This window comes from Bufo gargarizans, chromosome 5, assembly GCF_014858855.1.
Source record: "Bufo gargarizans isolate SCDJY-AF-19 chromosome 5, ASM1485885v1, whole genome shotgun sequence".
Classification (NCBI taxonomy): Eukaryota; Metazoa; Chordata; class Amphibia; order Anura; family Bufonidae; genus Bufo; species Bufo gargarizans.
In genome coordinates this window covers 419,856,774-419,878,127 of record NC_058084.1, presented here as the reverse complement: position 1 = coordinate 419,878,127, position 21,354 = coordinate 419,856,774, and the positions used below count along the sequence as shown (strand labels likewise).

The following is a 21,354-nucleotide window of genomic DNA, read 5'->3' as shown; positions in this document are numbered from 1 at the left end:
TTGGGTGCTTGATTGTCCAGGTCCTGGGGACCTCCACCTTGGTTTCTTCAGGGTATTCGCCTGCTGCGACGGTGTGCAGGTAGTCTCACAGAGTAGAGGGGATTCGGCTCTTCCTTTCCTCGCCGGCTCGGTTTTTTTTTTTGGCTTCTGCTCTGGGTTTGTCGTTCCAATGTGGCTGCTGCCCCGGCCAGGCCTCAGTGGCTGTTCCGTCGTTGCCCCCCCCCCCCCCCCCCCTCCTCTGGGGTGAGCATGGTTGTTCGCTTGGATGGTTCCGGTGTTACTTGCGGTCTCGTACCATCTCCCTCGTTCTCGCTGGCGGTGCTAGCGGTTTGCCGGGCCTACCGCGTTTTGTCCTCCCACTGGGTGCAGGTTGCCTTTCCGTTCTGGGTGTATGGTCCTGTGGGACTTACTTTCTCAGTGCCTTGGGAGGACTGCCCTTCGGTCAGGATTGTCCTTGGATCTGCTACATCGACTTGGACTTGGCCTGTCTGGTTTGGGCATCTGTCGGATGCTGGGCAGACCCTTCGGGTTTCTTCCGTCTGTCCTTCTGCTCCCCCACTCCGGTCGGATACGGGGCTATGTTGTTCGGGGGCCGACAGGACCGTGGTTTCCGATCCTTCGGCCGTGTTACTGGTCTGCGCCTGATCCCATTGGGTTTTCTCCCGCTTGCTGGGTGATTCCTGCGAGCACGCTAGTGTTCGCTCCCGACTGTTTAGTACAGGTTTGGTTGTCGGGCTTAGGGTTCTTACCTGGGGTTTTGTGGGAAGCGGGGCATTCCCCCACTCTGCCTTCTCGCCCTTGGTTCTGTCTTTCGCTAGTCCGGCCTGACCCTGGGACTTCTGTTACTTGAAGTGTCAAGTGTCTGCGCTGTCCTTCCCCTTCCAGCGTTTCCTGGCCCTCTTGGGCCTTGTCATGTCCTTCTGCCACAGAGTGGCTCTGTGGTTCCTCTTTATCGTTTCCTGGTTCCGCCCTGGGAACTACATACTGAGCTCTCTGCGCTCCGGTCTTTCCCTTGGAGCCGTTGCAGGAGTTCTTCCTACTCCTTCTGTCTTGTACGGTTGTGTTTCTGTTGCCATCATGTCTGACGGGTGCCTGATTGATGGCCCTTCGTGTTCTGTGCCTTCTGTCCTTTTCCAGGACAGGGCTGTTCTCCGTCCTGTTCCTTTCTTCCTTCCTTCCTTCTGAAGGTGTTATCTGCCTTCTTATCAACGAGGCTTTCGTCCTTTTCCACCCATCCCCGGGTACGGACGCTTTGCCGTTGGGAGGTTGTTGGACCTTGCGGTTGTTTACTTGGAGATCTCCGACTCCGGTCGGCGTTCGGTCTCTTGTGTTTCCAGGAGGTCAGTGCAAAGGTTGATGGCCTCCAGGGTGGCCTCCTCCGCTTTCTCAGTGTGGCTTTTTGCTGTGGTTATCGCACCAATGGCAGGGTTCTGCTTTCGGTGTCACCGTTCATTTCATCAGAGCAGTCGGTGCCTCCTGGGGCGGGGGTGTTAGGTTTCGGCCATTCATTTGTGCAGGGCGGTCACTTCTTCCTTGCACACCTTACCGAGTTCTACTGGGGGCATACTCGGGCTTCGGCGTATGCTGCCTTGGGCCGCCTGGTCTGCATGCGGTGTTTTCTTGATGCCTTCGGGTGCTTCGCCTTGGTGCTGTGGTCCCTCCCCTCTTGGACTGCTATTGAACGTCCCAAGGTCTTCTGTGTCCCCCAAGGAAACTGGGCGAGAAAACAAGATTTTTGTATTACTTACCAGTAAAATCTCTTTCTCGCTCTTTCCTTGGGGGACACAGCACCCACCCATTCTTGTTTTTTCTTTGCACGGTTTCAGAGTTTATTTTACCCGTTGGGTAGTTGGCTTGTTGGTTCCACTTTTGGACTTTGCCTTTTCTCACTGCTTGGACACGCAACTGGCAGTCTCTCTCTCCAGGCTGAGGGTATAGCTGTGGAGGAGGGGCTTAACAGTTTTCACTTAGTGTCACGCCTCCTATGGAGATGAGCTATACCCAAGGTCTTCTGTGTCCCCCAAGGAAAGAGCGAGAAAGAGATTTTACTGGTAAGTAATACAAAAATCTCGTTTTTGTACTCGCCGTAAAGTCTGTTTCTCGTTCAATTCATTGGAGGACACAGATCCCTCCGTCTGTTTTCATTTCTCTTTCTGTCACCGGGCTGCTGCTCTTCTTTCTTCCCCCGCTCCATGACCTGTTGGCTCTTTGCCTTTGTTTCTCTCTCCTACTGCTATTGGTATAAACTGATTAGCCTAGTGTCTGTGGAGGGGGTATAGCCCACCTGGGCAGAGCCAACCTTTTTGATATCTAGTGTCGCCTCCTAGTGGTAGCTGGGCATATACCCATGGTGCTGTGTCACTGAATGAATTGAACGAGAAACAGATTTTACAGTGAGTACAACAATTCAATTATAATAGAAATATCTAGACACAATAGCATTTTTTTTTTATGATTCCAGTTAAACACTACCTATGTTTTGCCTGATCTAAGAGAGGAAACTAGTATTCATGGGGCAACCCCTTTAAATCTTTTTCTCTCTGATGTTATTTGCGGTTTCGTTCTGCTGTCTACAAATAATATTCTGCTTCGTTTCAGAACTTTTGGAAGCTTTGCCAACGTCTGAGTCCAAGTTGCGTGTTGCCATCCAGCGTCTTTGTGAAGCCTGGTGGGAAAAGGAGCTGGAAGAGAAGGATGAGTTTGGAAAAATGGCTTTTGTTTTGCTGCTGGCAAAGTCGCTTGATGCAAAGTGTATAGTATGTAGCAGTTGTCAGTCTTCATTCCTTCATACATCTATATTATATGTGTTTTCTATGACAGTATAGCAGTTCCTTTTCTAATTTTAGATACCCTTCCTTTTATCAGGTCGCGGACATTGCTCGCTTATGGCAACTGCATTCCTCTCTTCTCAGCTATAATTACAACGCGGCTGAGAGCAGCGACGTGAAGGATTTGTTGCTCCAGTGTTTTATGAGTATTAACCACATTAAGAGAGAAGAGGTAATCATTTGCACCATAATGAACATTTTTACTTTCTAATCGTAGTAATGTCTGTTTGGTAAAGCATTACTACACGGAAGTTTTCATTTTGGCTTTGTATGTGTCAAGCTTTTTCGCACAGCTCTATCTGTTTCTTGGTCCGTTGGACATTGAGCTAAGCTATAGACACCTCTGACATGGAAAATATATATTAGTGGTTATCTTGATCAAAAAAGTTTGTCTGCAGCCTTCTTTCCTTTGTTCAGATCCCCTGATATTCAGTTTACAACTTATCCTAATTTCAGACTTTCCATGTGGCATCATCTCCAGTAATACATGCTGGACGTAAGATCTGTGTGTCCAGGATGCTGCTGTCTTTTCTAGCTGTCTTATATCAGCACTGCTTCATTCCAGAACTGATTTCTCCTTCTACAGCTCTTGAGGGATATCCTCTCACTTGTACTGACAGTCACTAAGTACTTTTAGGAAGCAAATGAGCATTAAAACAGTGGAAAGGTGTCCATAGCCTTTTTTATTGCTTTATGGCCAAGAATAGTGGCTCAGCAATAAGCTTTCACTACTTCAACACGTGTAAGCTCTAGAGCCTCTTTCACATAGGCGTAGCCTGTGAGGGCCGGACAAGATGCGGATGCGTTGCGGGAAAATGTGTTATTTTTTTTCCGTGCGAGAGCAAAACGTTTTAATGCGGTTTTTCACAGAAGTTCAGGTTCAGGTTAGGTGTTTTGTAGATTTTATTATTTTCCCTTCTAACATGGTTATAAGGGAAAAAAAGTAAGTAAATAAGGGATGGAGAGGTTAAAAATAAAAATTAAACTCACCTCATCCACTTGTTCGTGAAGCCTGGCTTGTCTTCTTTCTTCTTCTTTGTGGACCTGGGAGGAAAAGGACCTTTGGTGACGTCACTGCACTCATCACATGGTCCATCACCATGGCGAAGGACCATGTGATGAGTGCAGTGACGTCACCAAAGGTCCTTTTCCACCCAGGTCCTCAATCAAGAAGAAAGAAGATGAGCCAGGCTTCGTGAGCAAGTGGATGAGGTGAGTTTAATTATTATTATAAATTTTTTTATCTTTAATCCTACTGCTGGATACATAGAGCTGTGTCCATTAGTATTGCATCCAAACTTGTAACATTTGAATAATGCATTTAACAAAGTGCATATGTGCATAAATAAAGTGCATAAAGATACAAAGAAGATAAATCATGTATTAATGTTTAAAATCATACACCACGGAGACTGAGGGAAAACAGTGAAGGTTTGACCATGTCCGACAAAATCGCATGTCCATGTGAATACTGGCCAAGAGCAGCACTGTTAACTAATACTGCCAATACCACAAAATGTCAAAGACAGACCTCTGCCTCCACTGTGCGCTCGCAACTTAGCTCCATTACATCATCAGCAACCAGATTTCATAATGTTGCCGTGTAGGGGCTATTGCACGCGCATAATGTGACATTATTTCAAGGCATCGTCTTTGGAATCAGGCACTTAACACTGTGTAAACCTCACTGTCTGGGCCCATCGGAAAGGGATCCAACCTCCCGGGTGGATCAACCCCTCCAAAATTATGGACAGGTAAGGGGGACACCACATGTGAGTGTAGTGTACCCCGAACCGTCTCACTGTTTCGGTCCATAGACAGTGTAATGGGGATCTCCCATATAGACCACTTAATAGCAGAGATTAATTTTGACACAGCGTGGATACAGTAACAGAGGAAAATCTATCCAGTTAATTCTATACACATAGAACACCGCGAGCTGTCACATATGTCCAAACTTCTATGTTCACTGTTTCCGCATCAGTCTGCATGGTGTCTAAAAGACAAAAAGAGAAAATTACTCGTATGCTTGTGAATCTTATCTAAATTCCACCTTCACAGCAGGGATCATGTCAGAGAGCATAAGTTATGGGGTATCAGGCAAACAGTCATCTAAATACATCCAGGATTATATTCCACATTTAACCCTTTAGGTTTTAGGCTGTCAAGAGTATAAATCCACCACATTTCTTTATTTTTCAATATTTTTAATCGATTACCCCCTCTCCTGGGGGGAGGTACATGGTCTACTATCCAGCATATTAATTCACGTTCTGTGTGTTTCTGCTCAGAAAAATGCTTCGGTACTGGTAGATCACGTCGTTTTTGACGTATTGAAAATCTATGATTATTCAACCTGGTTTTCAGATCAGTGGAGGTTTCTCCCACATATAAATATTACATGGGCAGGTTAACACATAAATTACAAAATTTGAATTACACGTCAAATGAAAGTTGATAGGGTAAGTTCTGCCAGTGGCAGGATGTGTGAAGCTGCGTCCCTTGCTTATGTATTTGCAATTTACGCAGCTTAAACACGGAAAGCTGCCCAATCCATATTTTGACAATTTCATTTGACGTGTTCGCTGCTTTGTACCACAATCCGCTCTCACCAATTGATCTTTCAGACTGCTAGCTCTCCGGTATGAAAACAGGGGAGGCAGTCTGAATTCTTGAATATCACTGAAGGTATTTCCCAGTATACTCCAATGCTTTTTAATAATCTTACTGATAGCTGCACTTTCCTCCGTGTGTATGGAGATAAAAGGAATCCGACGTTGGGGATTTTCTTTATCTTTCCTCACTAAGGTCAACCCTCTATCCATCTCCAAGGCCTTCTGCTTTGTGTGTGCGTAGCAACATTGGCGGATAGCCCCTATCTTCAAACTTCCTTGACATTTCTTCAAGGGCCTCCGTCAAATTGCTATCCTCTGACGTTATCCTACGTACCCGCAAAAATTGCGAGTACGGTAAATGCCTGACCATATTTTTCGGATGATTACTAGTCATATCTTAATATGGTGTTCTTGTCAGTGGGCTTAGTGTATAATTTAGTGAGGAATTTTTCCCCAGACCAGACGACCGTGGTATCAAGGAACTGTACCTCCGTATGTGAAAAAATCGATGTGAATTGAAGATCACTATTTTACTGTTTAAATACATATGAAAGTCAACCAGTTCCTTCTCCTGTACCGGTCCAAATGAGGAAGACGTCATCGATATAACGCCACCACCGCAGCACATGTCTGAAGTGGTGTGAAACATAGATGACGTCTTCCTCAAATTTTCGCATAAAAATATTCGCGAACGTTGGGGCCACATTCGACCCCATCGCTACTCCCCTTAATTGCTTATAAAAGGAATCTTGAAACAGAAAATAATTCCAATGTAGAACAATACGCAAGAGAGATAGAATGAAATGCATGGCAGGTTCAGTCATTGAGGAGAGTTCTAACATATATTCCACAGCCGCTATGCCCAGTGTGTGATCAATTGAGGTGTAGAGAGAGACTACATCAAAAGATGCAAGAATATATGTCTGCTCTCTATCCACCTCAATCGCATTAAGTTTGCACAAAAAATCGGTCGTGTCTTGAATATATGAGACTGCCCCTGTCGCAAAATTGCGAAGTATCTTATCCAAGAATATGGCGATATTGCTGAATATTGACTCAGAGCCAGATACTATCGGCCGGCCAGGGGGATCAACCAGAGATTTGTGGACCTTGGGGAGCACATACATCACTGGTGTGACTGGATGTGCCACTACAAGGTACTCACAAAGATCCTGGTCAATCACCCCCGCCACCAATGCATCGGTAAGACACTGTCCAATAATCCTAGCGATATCAAATTTGGGGTCATAATTAATCGGCAAATACACATTTGTGTCACTGAGCTGCCGCTCTATTTCCGCAATATACTTCTGTTTATCCAGGATGACTACCCCCCCCCCCCCCCACCCTTATCGGCAGGTTTAATTACCAAATGGGGATCATTCCTTAATTGATCTAATGCGGCTATTTCAAACTTCGTCATATTGGGACGGGTAAATCTACTAGTGACAGATGATTTGAGAGCGGATAAATCCTTTTTGACCACATTCATAAAGGCCTCCAATGCAGGGTTTTTGACCACTGGTGTGAAGGCACTTTTCCCCGGCAGACTGAGTCTCCTCATGCAAAACTCGCTCGCCGGAGGGGAGTCAGTCTGCACTTTATTGTGAAACCATATTTTCAATTTTATAGATCTAAAAAAAGCATATAGGTCCGTCTCAAGATTAAACCAATTGACATGTGCATTTGGACAATATGATAATCCCTTAGAAAGTACACTCGCTTGAAACGGTGTGAGTAGCTTGGAGGATAAATTAATGACAGTCATTTCTTCCTTTGCTGCGGTTTGCTCTGTGGTCGTAGCTTGCTGTTCCGGGTTTTTATGCCGTCTGTATCTGCGTCCTCCTCTTCGGGTCCGGTTCCGTTTGCAAGTTTTGGTTCCTTCCCTAAAAAAGGGGCGCGAGACGATGTGGGCAACTGTGACATTCTTTTCTTTCTTTTATTATCATTATAATTCACATTAGGATTTCTAGTGTCGGTCTGCCAGGTATAGATGTTCCCTTTCTTATAGTCGTCTAGATCTCTGTTCCATTTGGATCGCTTGTGGTCAAAAAGGATTTATCCGCTCTCAAATCATCTGTCACTAGTAGATTTACCCGTCCCAATATGACGAAGTTTGAAATAGCCGCATTAGATCAATTAAGGAATGATCCCCATTTGGTAATTAAACCTGCCGATAAGGGTGGGGGGGGGGGGGGGGTAGTCATCCTGGATAAACAGAAGTATATTGCGGAAATAGAGAGGCAGCTCAGTGACACAAATGTGTATTTGCCGATTAATTATGACCCCAAATTTGATATCGCTAGAATTATTGGACAGTGTCTTACCGATGCATTGGCGGCGGGGGTGATTGACCAGGATCTTTGTGAGTACCTTGTAGTGGCACATCCAGTCACACCAGTGATGTATGTGCTCCCCAAGGTCCACAAATCTCTGGTTGATCCCCCTGGCCGGCCGATAGTATCTGGCTCTGAGTCAATATTCAGCAATATCGCCATATTCTTGGATAAGATACTTCGCAATTTTGCGACAGGGGCAGTCTCATATATTCAAGACACGACCGATTTTTTTGTGCAAACTTAACGCGATTGAGGTGGATAGAGAGCAGACATATATTCTTGCATCTTTTGATGTAGTCTCTCTCTACACCTCAATTGATCACACACTGGGCATAGCGGCTGTTGAATATATGCTAGAACTCTCCTCAATGACTGAACCTGCCATGCATTTCATTTTATCTCTCTTGCGTATTGTTCTACATTGGAATTATTTTCTGTTTCAAGATTCCTTTTATAAGCAATTAAGGGGAGTAGCGATGGGGTCGAATGTGGCCCCAACGTTCGCGAATATTTTTATGCGAAAATTTGAGGAAGACGTCATCTATGTTTCACACCACTTCAGACATGTTCTGCGGTGGTGGCGTTATATCGATGACGTCTTCCTCATTTGGACCGGTACAGAGAAGGAACTGGTTGACTTTCATATGTATTTAAACAGTAAATATAGTGATCTTCAATTCACATTGATTTTTTCACATACGGAGGTACAGTTCCTTGATACCACGGTCGTCTGGTCTGGGGAAAAATTCCTCACTAAATTATACACTAAGCCCACGGACAAGAACACCATATTAAGATATGATAGTAATCATCCGAAAAATATGGTCAGACATTTACCGTACTCGCAATTTTTGCGGGTACGTAGGATAACGTCAGAGGATAGCAATTTGACGGAGGCCTTTGAAGAAATGTCAAGGAAGTTTAACCACTTCAGCCCCGCTAGGTGAAACCCCCTTCATGACCAGGCCACTTTTTACACTTCGGCACTACACTCCTTTCACCGTTTATCGCTCGGTCATGCAACTTACCACCCAAATGAATTTTACCTCCTTTTCTTCTCACTAATGGAGCTTTCATTTGGTGGTATTTTATTGCTGCTGACATTTTTACTTTTTTTTGTTATTAATCAAAATATAACGATTTTTTTGCAAAAAAATGACATTTTTCACTTTCAGCTGTGAAATTTTGCAAAAAAAAACGACATCCATATATAAATTTTTCGCTAAATTTATAGTTCTACATGTCTTTGATAAAAAAAAATTTGGGCAAAAAAATGGTTTGGGTAAAAGTTATAGCATTTACAAACTATGGTACAAAAATGTGAATTTCCGCTTTTTGAAACGGCTCTGATTTTCTGAGCACCTGTCATGTTTCCTGAGGTTCTACAATGCCCAAACAGTATAACTACCCCACAAATGACCCCATTTCGGAAAGTAGACACCCTAAGGTATTCGCTGATGGGCATAGTGAGTTCATAGAACTTTTTATTTTTTGTCACAAGTTAGCGGAAAATGATGATGATTTTTATTTTTTTTTTTCTTACAAAGTCTCATATTCCACTAACTTGCGACAAAAAATAAAAAATTCTAGGAACTCACCATGCCCCTCACAGAATACCTTGGGGTGTCTTCTTTCCAAAATGGGGTCACTTGTGGGGTAGTTATACTGCCCTGGCAATTTAGGGGCCCAAATGTGTGAGAAGAACTTTGCAATCAAAATGTGTAAGAAATGACCGGTGAAATCCGAAAGGTGCACTTTGGAATATGCGCCCCTTTGCCCACCTTGGCAGCAAAAAAGTGTCACACATGTGGTATCGCCGTACTCAGGAGAAGTTGGGGAATGTGTTTTGGGGTGTCATTTTACATATACCCATGCTGGGTGAGAGAAATATCTTGGCAAAAGACAACTTTTCCCATTTTTTTATACAAAGTTGGCATTTGACCAAGATATTTTTCTCACCCAGCATGGGTATATGTAAAATGACACCCCAAAACACATTCCCCAACTTCTCCTGAGTACGGCGATACCAGATGTGTCACACTTTTTTGCTGCCAAGGTGGGCAAAGGGGCACATATTCCAAAGTGCACCTTTCGGATTTTGCAGGGCATTTTTTACACATTTTGATTGCAAGGTACTTCTCACACATTTGGGCCCCTAAATTGCCAGGGCAGTATAACTACGCCACAAGTGACCCCATTTTGGAAAGAAGACACCCTAAGGTATTCCGTGAGGGGCACTGCGAGTTCCTAGAATTTTTTTTTTTTTGTCACAAGTTAGCGGAAAATGATGATTTTTTTTTTTTCTTTTTTTTACAAAGTCTCATATTCCACTAACTTGCGACAAAAAATAAAAAATTCTAGGAACTCACCATGCCCCTCACAGAACTACCTTGGGGTGTCTTCTTTCCAAAATGGGGTCACTTGTGGGGTAGTTATACTGCCCTGGCAATTTAGGGGCCCATATGTGTGAGAAGTACTTTGCAATCAAAATGTGTAAAAAATGGCCTGCAAATCCGAAAGGTGCACTTTGGAATATGTGCCCCTTTGCCCACCTTGGCAGCAAAAAAGTGTGACACATCTGGTATCGCCGTACTCAGGAGAAGTTGGGGAATGTGTTTTGGGGTGTCATTTTACATATACCCATGCTGGGTGAGAGAAATATCTTGGCAAACGACAACTTTTCCCATTTTTTTATACAAAGTTGGCATTTGACCAAGATATTTTTCTCACCCAGCATGGGTATATGTAAAATGACACCCCAAAACACATTCCCCAACTTCTTCTGAGTACGGCGATACCAGATGTGTCACACTTTTTTGCAGCCTAGATGCGCAAAGGGGCCCAAATTCCTTTTAGGAGGGCATTTTTAGACATTTGGATCCCAGACTTCTTCTCACGCTTTAGGGCCCCTAAAAAGCCAGGGCAGTATAAATACCCCACATGTGACCCCACTTTGGAAAGAAGACACCCCAAGGTATCCAATGAGGGGCCTGGCAAGTTCATAGAATTTTTTTTTTTTTCGCATAAGTTAGCGGAAATTGATTTTTTTTTTGTTTTTTCTCACAAAGTCTCACTTTCCGCTAACTTAGGACAAAAATTTCAATCTTTCATGGACTCAATATGCCCCTCAGCAAATACCTTGGGGTGTCTTCTTTCCAAAATGGGGTCAGTTGTGGGGTGTTTGTACTGCCCTGGCATTTGAGGGTCTCCGCAATCATTACATGTATGGCCAGCATTAGGAGTTTCTGCTATTCTCCTTATATTGAGCATACAGGTAATGAGATTTTTTTTTCCGTTCAGCCTCTGGGCTGAAAGAAAAAAATGAACGGCACAGATTTCTTCATTCGCATCGATCAATGTGGATGAAAAAATCTCTGCCAAAAAAAAAAAATGGAGGGGAAAGGCGTCTGCCAGGACATAGGAGCTCCGCCCTACATCCATACCCACTTAGCTCGTATGCCCTGGCAAACCAGATTTCTCCATTCGCATCAATCGATGTGGATGAATAAATCATTGCCGGGATTTTTTTTTATATATATATATATATATATACAAAGTGCTTGCCAAAGCATAGGAACGCCGCCTCCTCCTCAGCTCGTATGCCTCGGCAAACGTATCTGTCACTGCAGAGGAGAAAATCCCGTCTTGCAGCGCCGCATACACCGACTTGCGTGTAATCTGACAGCAGCGCAATGCTTCTGTCAGAATGCACATCGGTGCTGCAGCTAGTAGATCGGTTGGTCCACCTGGAAGGTAAAAAGACAAAAAAAAAAAAAAAGAAAAAACCAGGCCACAACGCAATAATTTTATTAACTTTGGAACAGAACATGTAACTTTAACTTTTGGAACTAAACATTAACCTGTTTGCTTACCTGTTTTTTTTTTTGTTTTTTTTTTTGTTTTTTTACCTTTATAGAACAAACCTCTCCTTCCCCATGGGTCAATGTGCAAAGCGCAAATCGCCCAAAGATGTGGCGAAGTGCGTTATGCACTTTGTCCCATGTGAAAGGAGACGTTTGCAGCAGCTGTGAGTGAATGGGCCCTAATAGCCCTGTGTGCCTATCCTGGTGAGATGTGATCCCTATGCTAGGTGTACCTGTGTGTGGTACTTTCGGAAACACTCCCCTAAGCATAGGGCAGGGTGGTCGGGACAGTCAGGACAGAAATAGCGGGTGTCACGCCTTATTCCACTCCTGCTACAGACACGACATTTTTTTCGGGGTGGCGGTCGGTTTGAGGTACCAGCAACGACACTGGGGAAGTGTCGCTCGTGTAGACGGCTAACTACACTGGTGGATGGGGCCACGGAACCTCCTGGATACAGGAGGTTCGCGATGATCTCTTCCTGAAATTTGAGGAAGGATCCAGTTCTCCCAGCCTTACTGTAGAGAACAAAACTATTGTACAGAGCCAATTGAATTAAATATACAGACACCTTCTTATACCAGCGTCTGGTGCGTCGGGAAACTAAATACGGAGCCAACATCTGGTCATTGAAGTCGACCCCTCCCATGTGGAGGTTATAGTCGTGGACTGAGAGGGGCTTTTCAATGACACGGGTTGCTCGCTCAATTTGTATTGTCGTGTCTGCGTGAATGGAGGAGAGCATGTAAACGTCACGCTTGTCTCTCCATTTCACCGCGAGCAGTTCTTCGTTACACAGTGCGGCCCTCTGCCCCCTTGCAAGACGGGTGCTAACGAGCCGTTGGGGGAAGCCCGCGCGACTAGTTCGCGCGGTACCACAGGCGCCAATCCGTTCTAGAAACAAATGCCTAAAGAGGGCCACACTTGTGTAGAAATTGTCCACATAAAGATGGTACCCCTTGCCGAATAAGGGTGACACCAAGTCCCAAACTGTCTTCCCACTGCTCCCCAGGTAGTCAGGGCAACCGACCGGCTCCAGGGTCTGATCTTTTCCCTCATAGACCCGAAATTTGTGGGTATAGCCTGTGGCCCTTTCACAGAGCTTATACAATTTGACCCCATACCGGGCGCGCTTGCTTGGGATGTATTGTTTGAAGCCAAGGCGCCCGGTAAAATGTATTAGGGACTCGTCTATGCAGATGTTTTGCTCAGGGGTATACAAATCTGCAAATTTCTGGTTGAAATGGTCTATGAGGGGCCGAATTTTGTGGAGCCGGTCAAAAGCAGGGTGGCCCCTGGGACGGGAGGCGGTGTTGTCGCTAAAGTGCAGGAAACGCAGGATGACCTCAAATCGTGTCCTGGACATAGCAGCAGAGAACATGGGCATGTGATGAATCGGGTTCGTGGACCAATATGACCTCAATTCATGCTTTTTTGTCAGGCCCATGTTGAGGAGGAGGCCCAGAAAAGTTTTAAATTCGGAAACTTGGACTGGTTTCCACCGGAAAGGCTGGGCATAAAAGCTTTCCGGGTTAGCGGTGATAAATTGTGTGGCATACCTGTTTGTCTCTGCCACGACTAAGTCTAAAAGCTCCGCAGTCAAGAACAGCTCAAAAAATCCCAGGGCCGAATCGATCTGAGCTGTCTCAACCCGAACTCCAGACTGGGCGGTGAAAGGGAAAACTACGGGTGCGGCTGAAGTTGGGGACTGCCAATCAGGGTTTGCCAGCACCTCTGGGATTCTAGGGGCTCTACGGGCACGTCTTTGCGGTGGCTGCGACGGGGTCACTACTGCACGTGCCACCGTACCAGCTTCAACTGCCCTTCTGGTGCTCGCTACTTCACCAGGTTGTACGGCAGTGCTGGTACTAGGTCCAGGAAGGGCTGGGCTGCTGGTGTATGCCTCACCACGTAATCCGACAGCACCAGCCCCACTCTGCTGCTCTTGAAGCGGATCCTGCGCAACCTGCGGTCTAGCGACACGGGGCCGGGTACGCCTGGTGCTATCAGGGACCTCAGCCTCCTCGTCCGAACTTTGGGTCAGAGAGCCACTGCTTTCTACAGGTTCGTATTCTGACCCGCTGGATTCATCAGATGAGGGTTCCCACTCCTCATCCGACTGGGTCAGAAGCCTGTAGGCCTCTTCAGAAGAATACCCCCTGTTAGACATGTGGGCAACTAAATTTCGGGGTATTCCCTGAGACTACCCAAGAAAAAAAAAGCAAGCCTGTCTTACAAATGGGAGGCTAGCGAAGTACCGGAGGCTGCTGCGGTTGATAAAAAATATCAAAACTGATTTTTTTATCGCCGCAGTGCGTGTAAAGTGAATGTGCAGTGATCAAAAAAAAATAATTTTTTGTCACTGCGGTGGGGCGGGCGTGGGCAAACGCACGTGTGGGCGACCGATCAGGCCTGATCGGGCAAACACTGCGTTTTGGGTGGAGGGCGAACTAAAGTGACACTAGTACTATTATAGATCTGACCGTGATCAGTTTTGATCACTTTCAGATACTATAAAAGTACAAATGCTGATTAGCGATACGCTAATCAGCGAATAACGGACTGCGGTGCGGTGGGCTGGGCGCTAACTGATCGCTAACTACCTAACCAAGGGACCTAAACTATACCTAAAACCTAACGGTCAATAACAGTGAAAAAAAAAAGTGACAGTTTGCACTGATCACTTTTTTCCTTTCACTAGTGATTGACAGGGGGGGATAAAAGGGGTGATCAAAGGGTTAATTGGGGTGATCTGGGGGCTAAATGTGGTGTGGTGGGTACTCACAGTAATGATGTGCTCCTCTGCTGGAACCAACCGACCAAAAGAAGGAGCAGAGGAGCACAGCAGCCATATAACCCCATCATATTTACTAATATGTGGGGTTATATGGCTGCTGATTGGTTTTTTTAAAAATCAGCAGCCTGCCAGCCAATGATCGTGGCCGGCAGGCTGCTGACGAAATACTCTTCTGCGAAATGCCGGCCCGCGATGCGCATGCGCGGGCCGGCTGTGACGTAATCTCGCGTCTCGCGAGAGGACGCGCCGATGCGTCCAGGAGGAACTAAACAACCACCTCCCGGACGCATCGGTGCGTACAGCGGTCGGGAGGTGGTTAAAGACAGGGGCTATCCGCCAATGTTGCTACACACACACACAAACAGAAGGCCTTGGAGATGGATAGAGGGTTGACCTTAGTGAGGAAAGATAAAGAAAATCCCCAACGTCGGATTCCTTTTATCTCCATACACACGGAGGAAAGTGCAGCTATCAGTAAGATTATTAAAAAGCATTGGAGTATACTGGGAAATACCTTCAGTGATATTCAAGAATTCAGACTGCCTCCCCTGTTTTCATACCGGAGAGCTAGCAGTCTGAAAGATCAATTGGTGAGAGCGGATTGTGGTACAAAGCAGCGAACACGTCAAATGAAATTGTCAAAATATGGATTGGGCAGCTTTCCGTGTTTAGGCTGCGTAAATTGCAAATACATAAGCAAGGGACGCAGCTTCACACATCCTGCCACTGGCAGAACTTACCCTATCAACTTTCATTTGACGTGTAATTCAAATTTTGTAATTTATGTGTTAACCTGCCCATGTAATATTTTATATGTGGGAGAAACCTCCACTGATCTGAAAACCAGGTTGAATAATCATAGATTTTCAATACGTCAAAAACGACGTGATCTACCAGTACCGAAGCATTTTTCTGAGCAGAAACACACAGAACGTGAATTAATATGCTGGATAGTAGACCATGTACCTCCCCCCAGGAGAGGGGGTAATCGATTAAAAATATTGAAAAATAAAGAAATGTGGTGGATTTATACTCTTGACAGCCTAAAACCTAAAGGGTTAAATGTGGAATATAATCCTGGATGTATTTAGATGACTGTTTGTGGTCGTGGCAACCAGGGGAGCGTCCCTGCCCTACCTAACTACCCTGTCCCTCAGCGGTTAGAGTTGTGCCGCAACCGCGCCGTAGTGGGGACGCCTGAAAGAGGGCATCCCTTCTGGGGGTAGTAAACAGGAAGGGAGGGTGGGTGGGGAACGCTGAACGACGTACACGGTGGGAGGGGCGCAAGCCGTTGAAGTAGGCCGGCCAGCCCCTCCCACAAATCCAGGCCAATGAATCGGCCTTTCACTTGTGGTCGTGGCAACCAGGGGAGCGTCCCTGCCCTACCTAACTACCCTGTCCCTCAGCGGTTAGAGTTGTGCCGCAACCGCGCCGTAGTGGGGACGCCTGAAAGAGGGCAAAAAGACACACTGGTTAGCAGGAATAATTTATTACAATAAACTCACAAAACCAAACTTTGAAAAGCCATAGACATCTCAGTACTGGGATGAGGTACATATCGGCTAAAACACGCGGAGCGCCAACGCCCTAACTTCTGGATGACATGTGCTGGCACCTGATTCTTAGAGGCCGCGGACGCGGCACCTATACGAAATGAGTGTCCTGAGATTGTGGCTGGATCGCCGCCCAGACTGGCCACTAAGGAGCGGACATGGGACACGAACTGATGCGTAGTGAGTGGCATCACTCCGAACGGCAGTAAAGGACTATCCGGCCCGTGCCCAGATAACGCAGACTGCAGCTGACGGAGGACTGCAACGGGGCACCACTGATGAGCCGTGGGGAAGAAAGACACCGGAACTGGGGGACCTGTCTGAGAGGTTTTGGACGTCCTGAGTAGTAGCACGAAACCCTCGGTGCACTGAACCAGCTGACTGACCGTGAGAAACCTGTCACTACCAGGAGAACAGGTGAACTCCCCCGGTCTTAAGAAACCATAGAAGGCTAAATAAATAGCGGACTTGAGCACCAGGCTAGGCAAGGCCCCGAAAGGGCTCCTATCCAGGACGTCGGACAAGTTACGGAAAAGGAGCCCGGTGACAGCTTGTCTGCGCACTTGGCCTCCAGATCCACATCTGCCCAGACCCCTCAGTGCAGCTTTGACGGCATGTATGGAGAAAACCGAAGCCCGTTCGGGATGACTGACCGAAAGGAAATGCTGCACCCCCGACAAGTATGTCTTGACTGTGGTATGGGATAGCCTAAGCTCTGCGTGGCAGTAGCCAATGAAAGAAAGGATGTATTCCACGAAACTGGACTCCCCCTGAGGACACTCCTGCTGAAACCTACAAAACACCCTCCACCCGGTGTTATAAGCCCTGGTTGTGTTTGCTGACAGGGACTTGGCTATTAAGGCGTGGGCCGTCTCTAGGTGTCTGGTCACATTAGTACTAATGACTCGTGGGGAGGGATGGCAGCACCCACGACATCTGCCTCTGGCATGACCTGAAAGAAAAGGGAGAAATTAGCCCTAGATAAGGCGTCAGCAGCCACGTTTTGTGAGCCTGGTACATGCGTGCTACAGACACGGAAATGATAATGAAGGGAGAGTTGCACTAAACGTCTCAAGAGACACATGACATGCAAGGATTTAGACAACCCACTATTCAAAATGTCAACCAGCGCGGCGTTATCAGTAACAAACAAGACCGAGCGGTTGACCCAGCTACTGCCCCACACATGGGCGGCTACCACGATGGGGTACAGTTCGAACAGCGCTGAGGTATGAAGGAACCCTGGGATCTGTCTGACCTCAGCCGGCCATTCGTCTGCGACCCAGTGGGTGCCAAAAATAGCAGAAAACCCTGAACTAGCAGCCGCATCAGAAAACACTACCGGGGATTGGCTGGTCAACTCAGGGATAAACAAAGACACCCCATTCCATTGGCAGAGAAAGTGGTCCCACATGTGAAGGTCTGCCAAGGCCTGACTGTCCAGACGCACTGGGCTGTCCTGTTCCGGAGCCGTGGCGAGAAGCACCAGCAACCGGGAGATGAAAGACCTGCCCTGCGGGATAATGCGCATGGCGAAAATTCAGCATGCCCAGTAGCGACTGTAAGTCCGCCTTGGAGACCACCGTCGTGACTGAGAACCTGTGGATGACTTCCCTAACCCTAGCCAACTTGTCTGACGGCAACCTGGCTAACATGCCCTGCGAGTCAAGCTCAATGCCCAGGAAGGTGATGACTGTGGACGGGCCTTCGACTTTCTTGGGGGAGACTGGTACACCTAGCTGAGAGAAACACCTAGTAACTTCCCCAAGCCTAGGGGAGCTGCCCCTGGCCTTTCAATCAGCAGGAAGTCATCGAGATAATGAATGACGAACTCGCAACAGGACTTTTTGTTCTAATATCCAATGAAGGGCCTGAGCCAGCTGATCAAAGAGCCAGGGGCTGCTCTTGGAACCGAAGGTGAGCTTGGTGGAGAAATAATATTGGTCTCTTCCACTTAATGCCGTGCCACTGCCAGAGCGCTGGCATAATGGGTAGTAACTTAAAGGCGTCTGAAATATCAGCCTTGGACAACATAGCACCGGGCCCTAACTGTAAGATAATGGCGATGGCCTGATCGATGGAAGAATACCTCATGCCCACTTCCTCAGAAGGGATGAGGGAGTTAAGACTAGGGACGTGGGAACCATGTGGGGCTGATAGGTCAATGATGAGTCTCTCCTTCTTACTGAATTTACCCGTGACTACCCCCACAGGACTGACTCTCCATCGCTGAAAGGGGGGCACCTTGAAAGGACCAATCAAGAAACCCTTAACCAGCTCGGACTCGATTAGTTTGTCAACAGGACTCTGGGTACCTGTCGGCAGACTGGAGATTCCTGCACTCATACGTGTACTCAGGTGTGGTGATCAACCCCGTATGAAAGCCCTTGCAGAATCCAGCAACTAGAAACTGCACGAACCCTGGATTATGATGTCCCTGTAAAAGCTCTAATAAACAATCGGTATTGACCACGCTCATGTAGGCTTTAACTGATTTTAATGAGCATGCAGTTCTGGGGTGGGCCCTAAAGCAATTGGTACAGATATGAAGAAGACGGCATTGACCAAAATTACAAGACCCGAAATTAAAATTATTACAAATCTGGGACCTACCCAACTGCACGATGGGCCGGCCTAACTTGTCGACTGAGCTGGGAGGCCTGAACACATCGAGAGGCCCAGCCGACGAGCCGGAAGGGAAAGACTGAGTACTGCTTGCTGATTTGTGGCACCACTCGGTAGAGTGGAAGATGGACTGACAGGCCGAACAGGAGGGAGCTTTAAGACCTGCGAAATGCCGGCAAAATAATTCAGTATCCAGGTTGGACCAATCTGTGACATAACCAAACTGAGTAAAAGCCGCTGCTGCTTTGGCCGAAAAGGAACAATGGTAGTCATAAAACGAAACCCCTCCATACTTATGACCCAACTCCGTCACACGAAAAAGGTAAAGATCAAGCTCCTCCCTCCTATCCGGCCTAGCCGAACATACAACATCTCTGAAAAGGCTAAAAGCCATTACAAATTCGGGAATGGTTAACTTGCGGTTAAGCCTGTGGTCGCGGCCTCGCAGTACCACCGAGACTTCCCCGCAAGCTATAACCTTGTTATCGGAGATATCCCTGGATGCTATCAGTAAAGATGCAAGGTTAACATCCCTACCCTCTAGGATGTCTTTCCTGACGTTGGTCGGGACAAAATGAGAGGGCGCCACACTGGGAACAGCCAGGGCAGTACGGGTTTCCCCTAGGGCAGAGGTAGTGGCTACCGGAACCTCGGGGGGGAGCAGGAACGACCGAGTCGCGAGACTCCACTGACTCCAACCTCGCTTGTAAGGAAGTTACGGCTGCTGTAAGGCCGTTCAGCATGACGTGTAGCTGCTCAAGCGATGTTTGCACCGTGGACATGGGGAGTACGTCTTGACTGGAGGCCACAGAGTCTTTCCATAACCGATATAATTCCGCCTTCCTGGCGGCAGCCGGGAAGGGGACACCCTTCTTAGTTAGTTCCGACATGAGTCTAGGGATAGTCCAAGCTCTCAGAGACGGTAAACTGCCCCCTTCAGACACTCCTGCCACATTCTCCTCCACGGACGCCTCGACAATGTCCGATGCGTGCGACATCACAGCGGCTTGGAAACTACAGAAAGACCACCGCAGGGGAGTTAGAAAATAAGGAAACCGACAGGCCACAACCTCAGGACGTAAGTTAGACCGACTATGACCTAGAAACAAAACGATAAGCATCAACTCTGGATGCACATGCAAAGCAGAACAACCAAGCGAAAAGTAAGACATGAAGACGTGGTAGAACCTGGAGAGCAGCCAGTAGGAGGAGGCCAGCGGACGGTTAACGCCCGTACCCCCTGGCCGACCTTGATGTAAACACGGATCCCTGCCTGTCTAAGCGGCACGGCGGCCCGTGCCAGACTTTAAGGCGAGTGAGGGGCGGGACCACCGCGCCACCCACGCCCCCCCCCACGATGACCACGTGGGGAGCGCGAAACTCCCAGGCATCAAGGGACGGCGCGGGGGAACACTCTCTGCTCGGTGGCCTCCACCCCACACGAACGCCATTCGTGAGCCACGTGGGGAGCACGCGCTCCTCCCTGATAGAGAGCCCGGTGCGGGGGGGGGCCCTTCGATCTCCATGGCCGACCCACCCGCCGGCCGGGCGCATCTATCACGTGGGGAGCAGCGCTGCACCCTGGCATGGACCGGTAAGGGGGGTGGCCCGGCAAACGTGGGCCCCGCCCCCACCGGTCGGTGAAATGTTGCCACGTGGGGGGCCGCACCGTTCCCTGGCAGAGCGCCCAGTGCGGGGGAGCCCCCCAAGCCTGAGGGACTGACCCTCCGCCGGCTGGGCACCCCACCACGTGGGGACACGGCGCAAACCCCCTGACATAGCCGGGCAGGGGGAGGCACTAACATCAAGCCCCGCCCCCCCCGCCGGGAAATAGCGTGCCACGAGGGGGGCAGCACTGCACCCAGGCAGAGCGCCCAGAGCGGGGGACCCCCATAGCCTAAGGGGCTGACCCTCCGCCGGCTGGGCGCTCTACCACGTGGGGACCCAGCGCAACCCCCAGACACAAGCCGAGCGGGGGGAGGCCCGAACATTCTGACTCCGCCCCCCGCCGGACGAACTAGCGTGTCACGTGGGAGGCCGCCCTGCTCCCAGCAGAACACACAGTGCGGGGGAGCCCCCCCCTCTGCCTGAGGGGCTGACCCGCCGCCGGCTGTGTGCACTGCAGTGAGGGGAGCCGGCGCGGCCTCCTGACATGAAGCCGGAGCGGAGAGCTCCCCGGCGTGCGCCGCCCCCCGCTGCCAGCAAACTCGCCGGCACCACGAGGGGGGGGGAGGAGAACCGCTGTACCAACGGCCGTGCACAGTCCGGAGCACGGAGTCCCCACTCACCAAGGGGACGACCGTGCTTACCGGACCCGAACGATGCTTACCGTCGCCTTGCAGGATCGTGCCAGGTACGTGCTCGAACGCTGAACGACGTACACGGTGGGAGGGGCGCAAGCCGTTGAAGTAGGCCGGCCAGCCCCTCCCACAAATCCAGGCCAATGAATCGGCCTTTCACTTGCCTGATACCCCATAACTTATGCTCTCTGACATGATCCCTGCTGTGAAGGTGGAATTTAGATAAGATTCACAAGCATACGAGTAATTTTCTCTTTTTGTCTTTTAGACACCATGCAGACTGATGCGGAAACAGTGAACATAGAAGTTTGGACATATGTGACAGCTCGCGGTGTTCTATGTGTATAGAATTAACTGGATAGATTTTCCTCTGTTACTGTATCCACGCTGTGTCAAAATTAATCTCTGCTATTAAGTGGTCTATATGGGAGAT

General features: G+C 48.2%; 1 protein-coding gene across 2 annotated transcripts in view; it reads left to right on the top strand.

Moving 5' to 3' along the window:
- Window positions 1–21,354, top strand: part of NCAPG2 (non-SMC condensin II complex subunit G2) — an 85,089-nt gene that overhangs the window by 19,429 nt on the left and 44,306 nt on the right. For both annotated transcript variants that reach the window (XM_044294277.1, XM_044294278.1), the window contains exons 5-6: window positions 2,599–2,756; window positions 2,866–3,000. In XM_044294277.1, coding sequence (XP_044150212.1) covers window positions 2,599–2,756; window positions 2,866–3,000 — 293 coding nt within the window. The remainder of the gene's footprint in view (window positions 1–2,598; window positions 2,757–2,865; window positions 3,001–21,354) is intronic.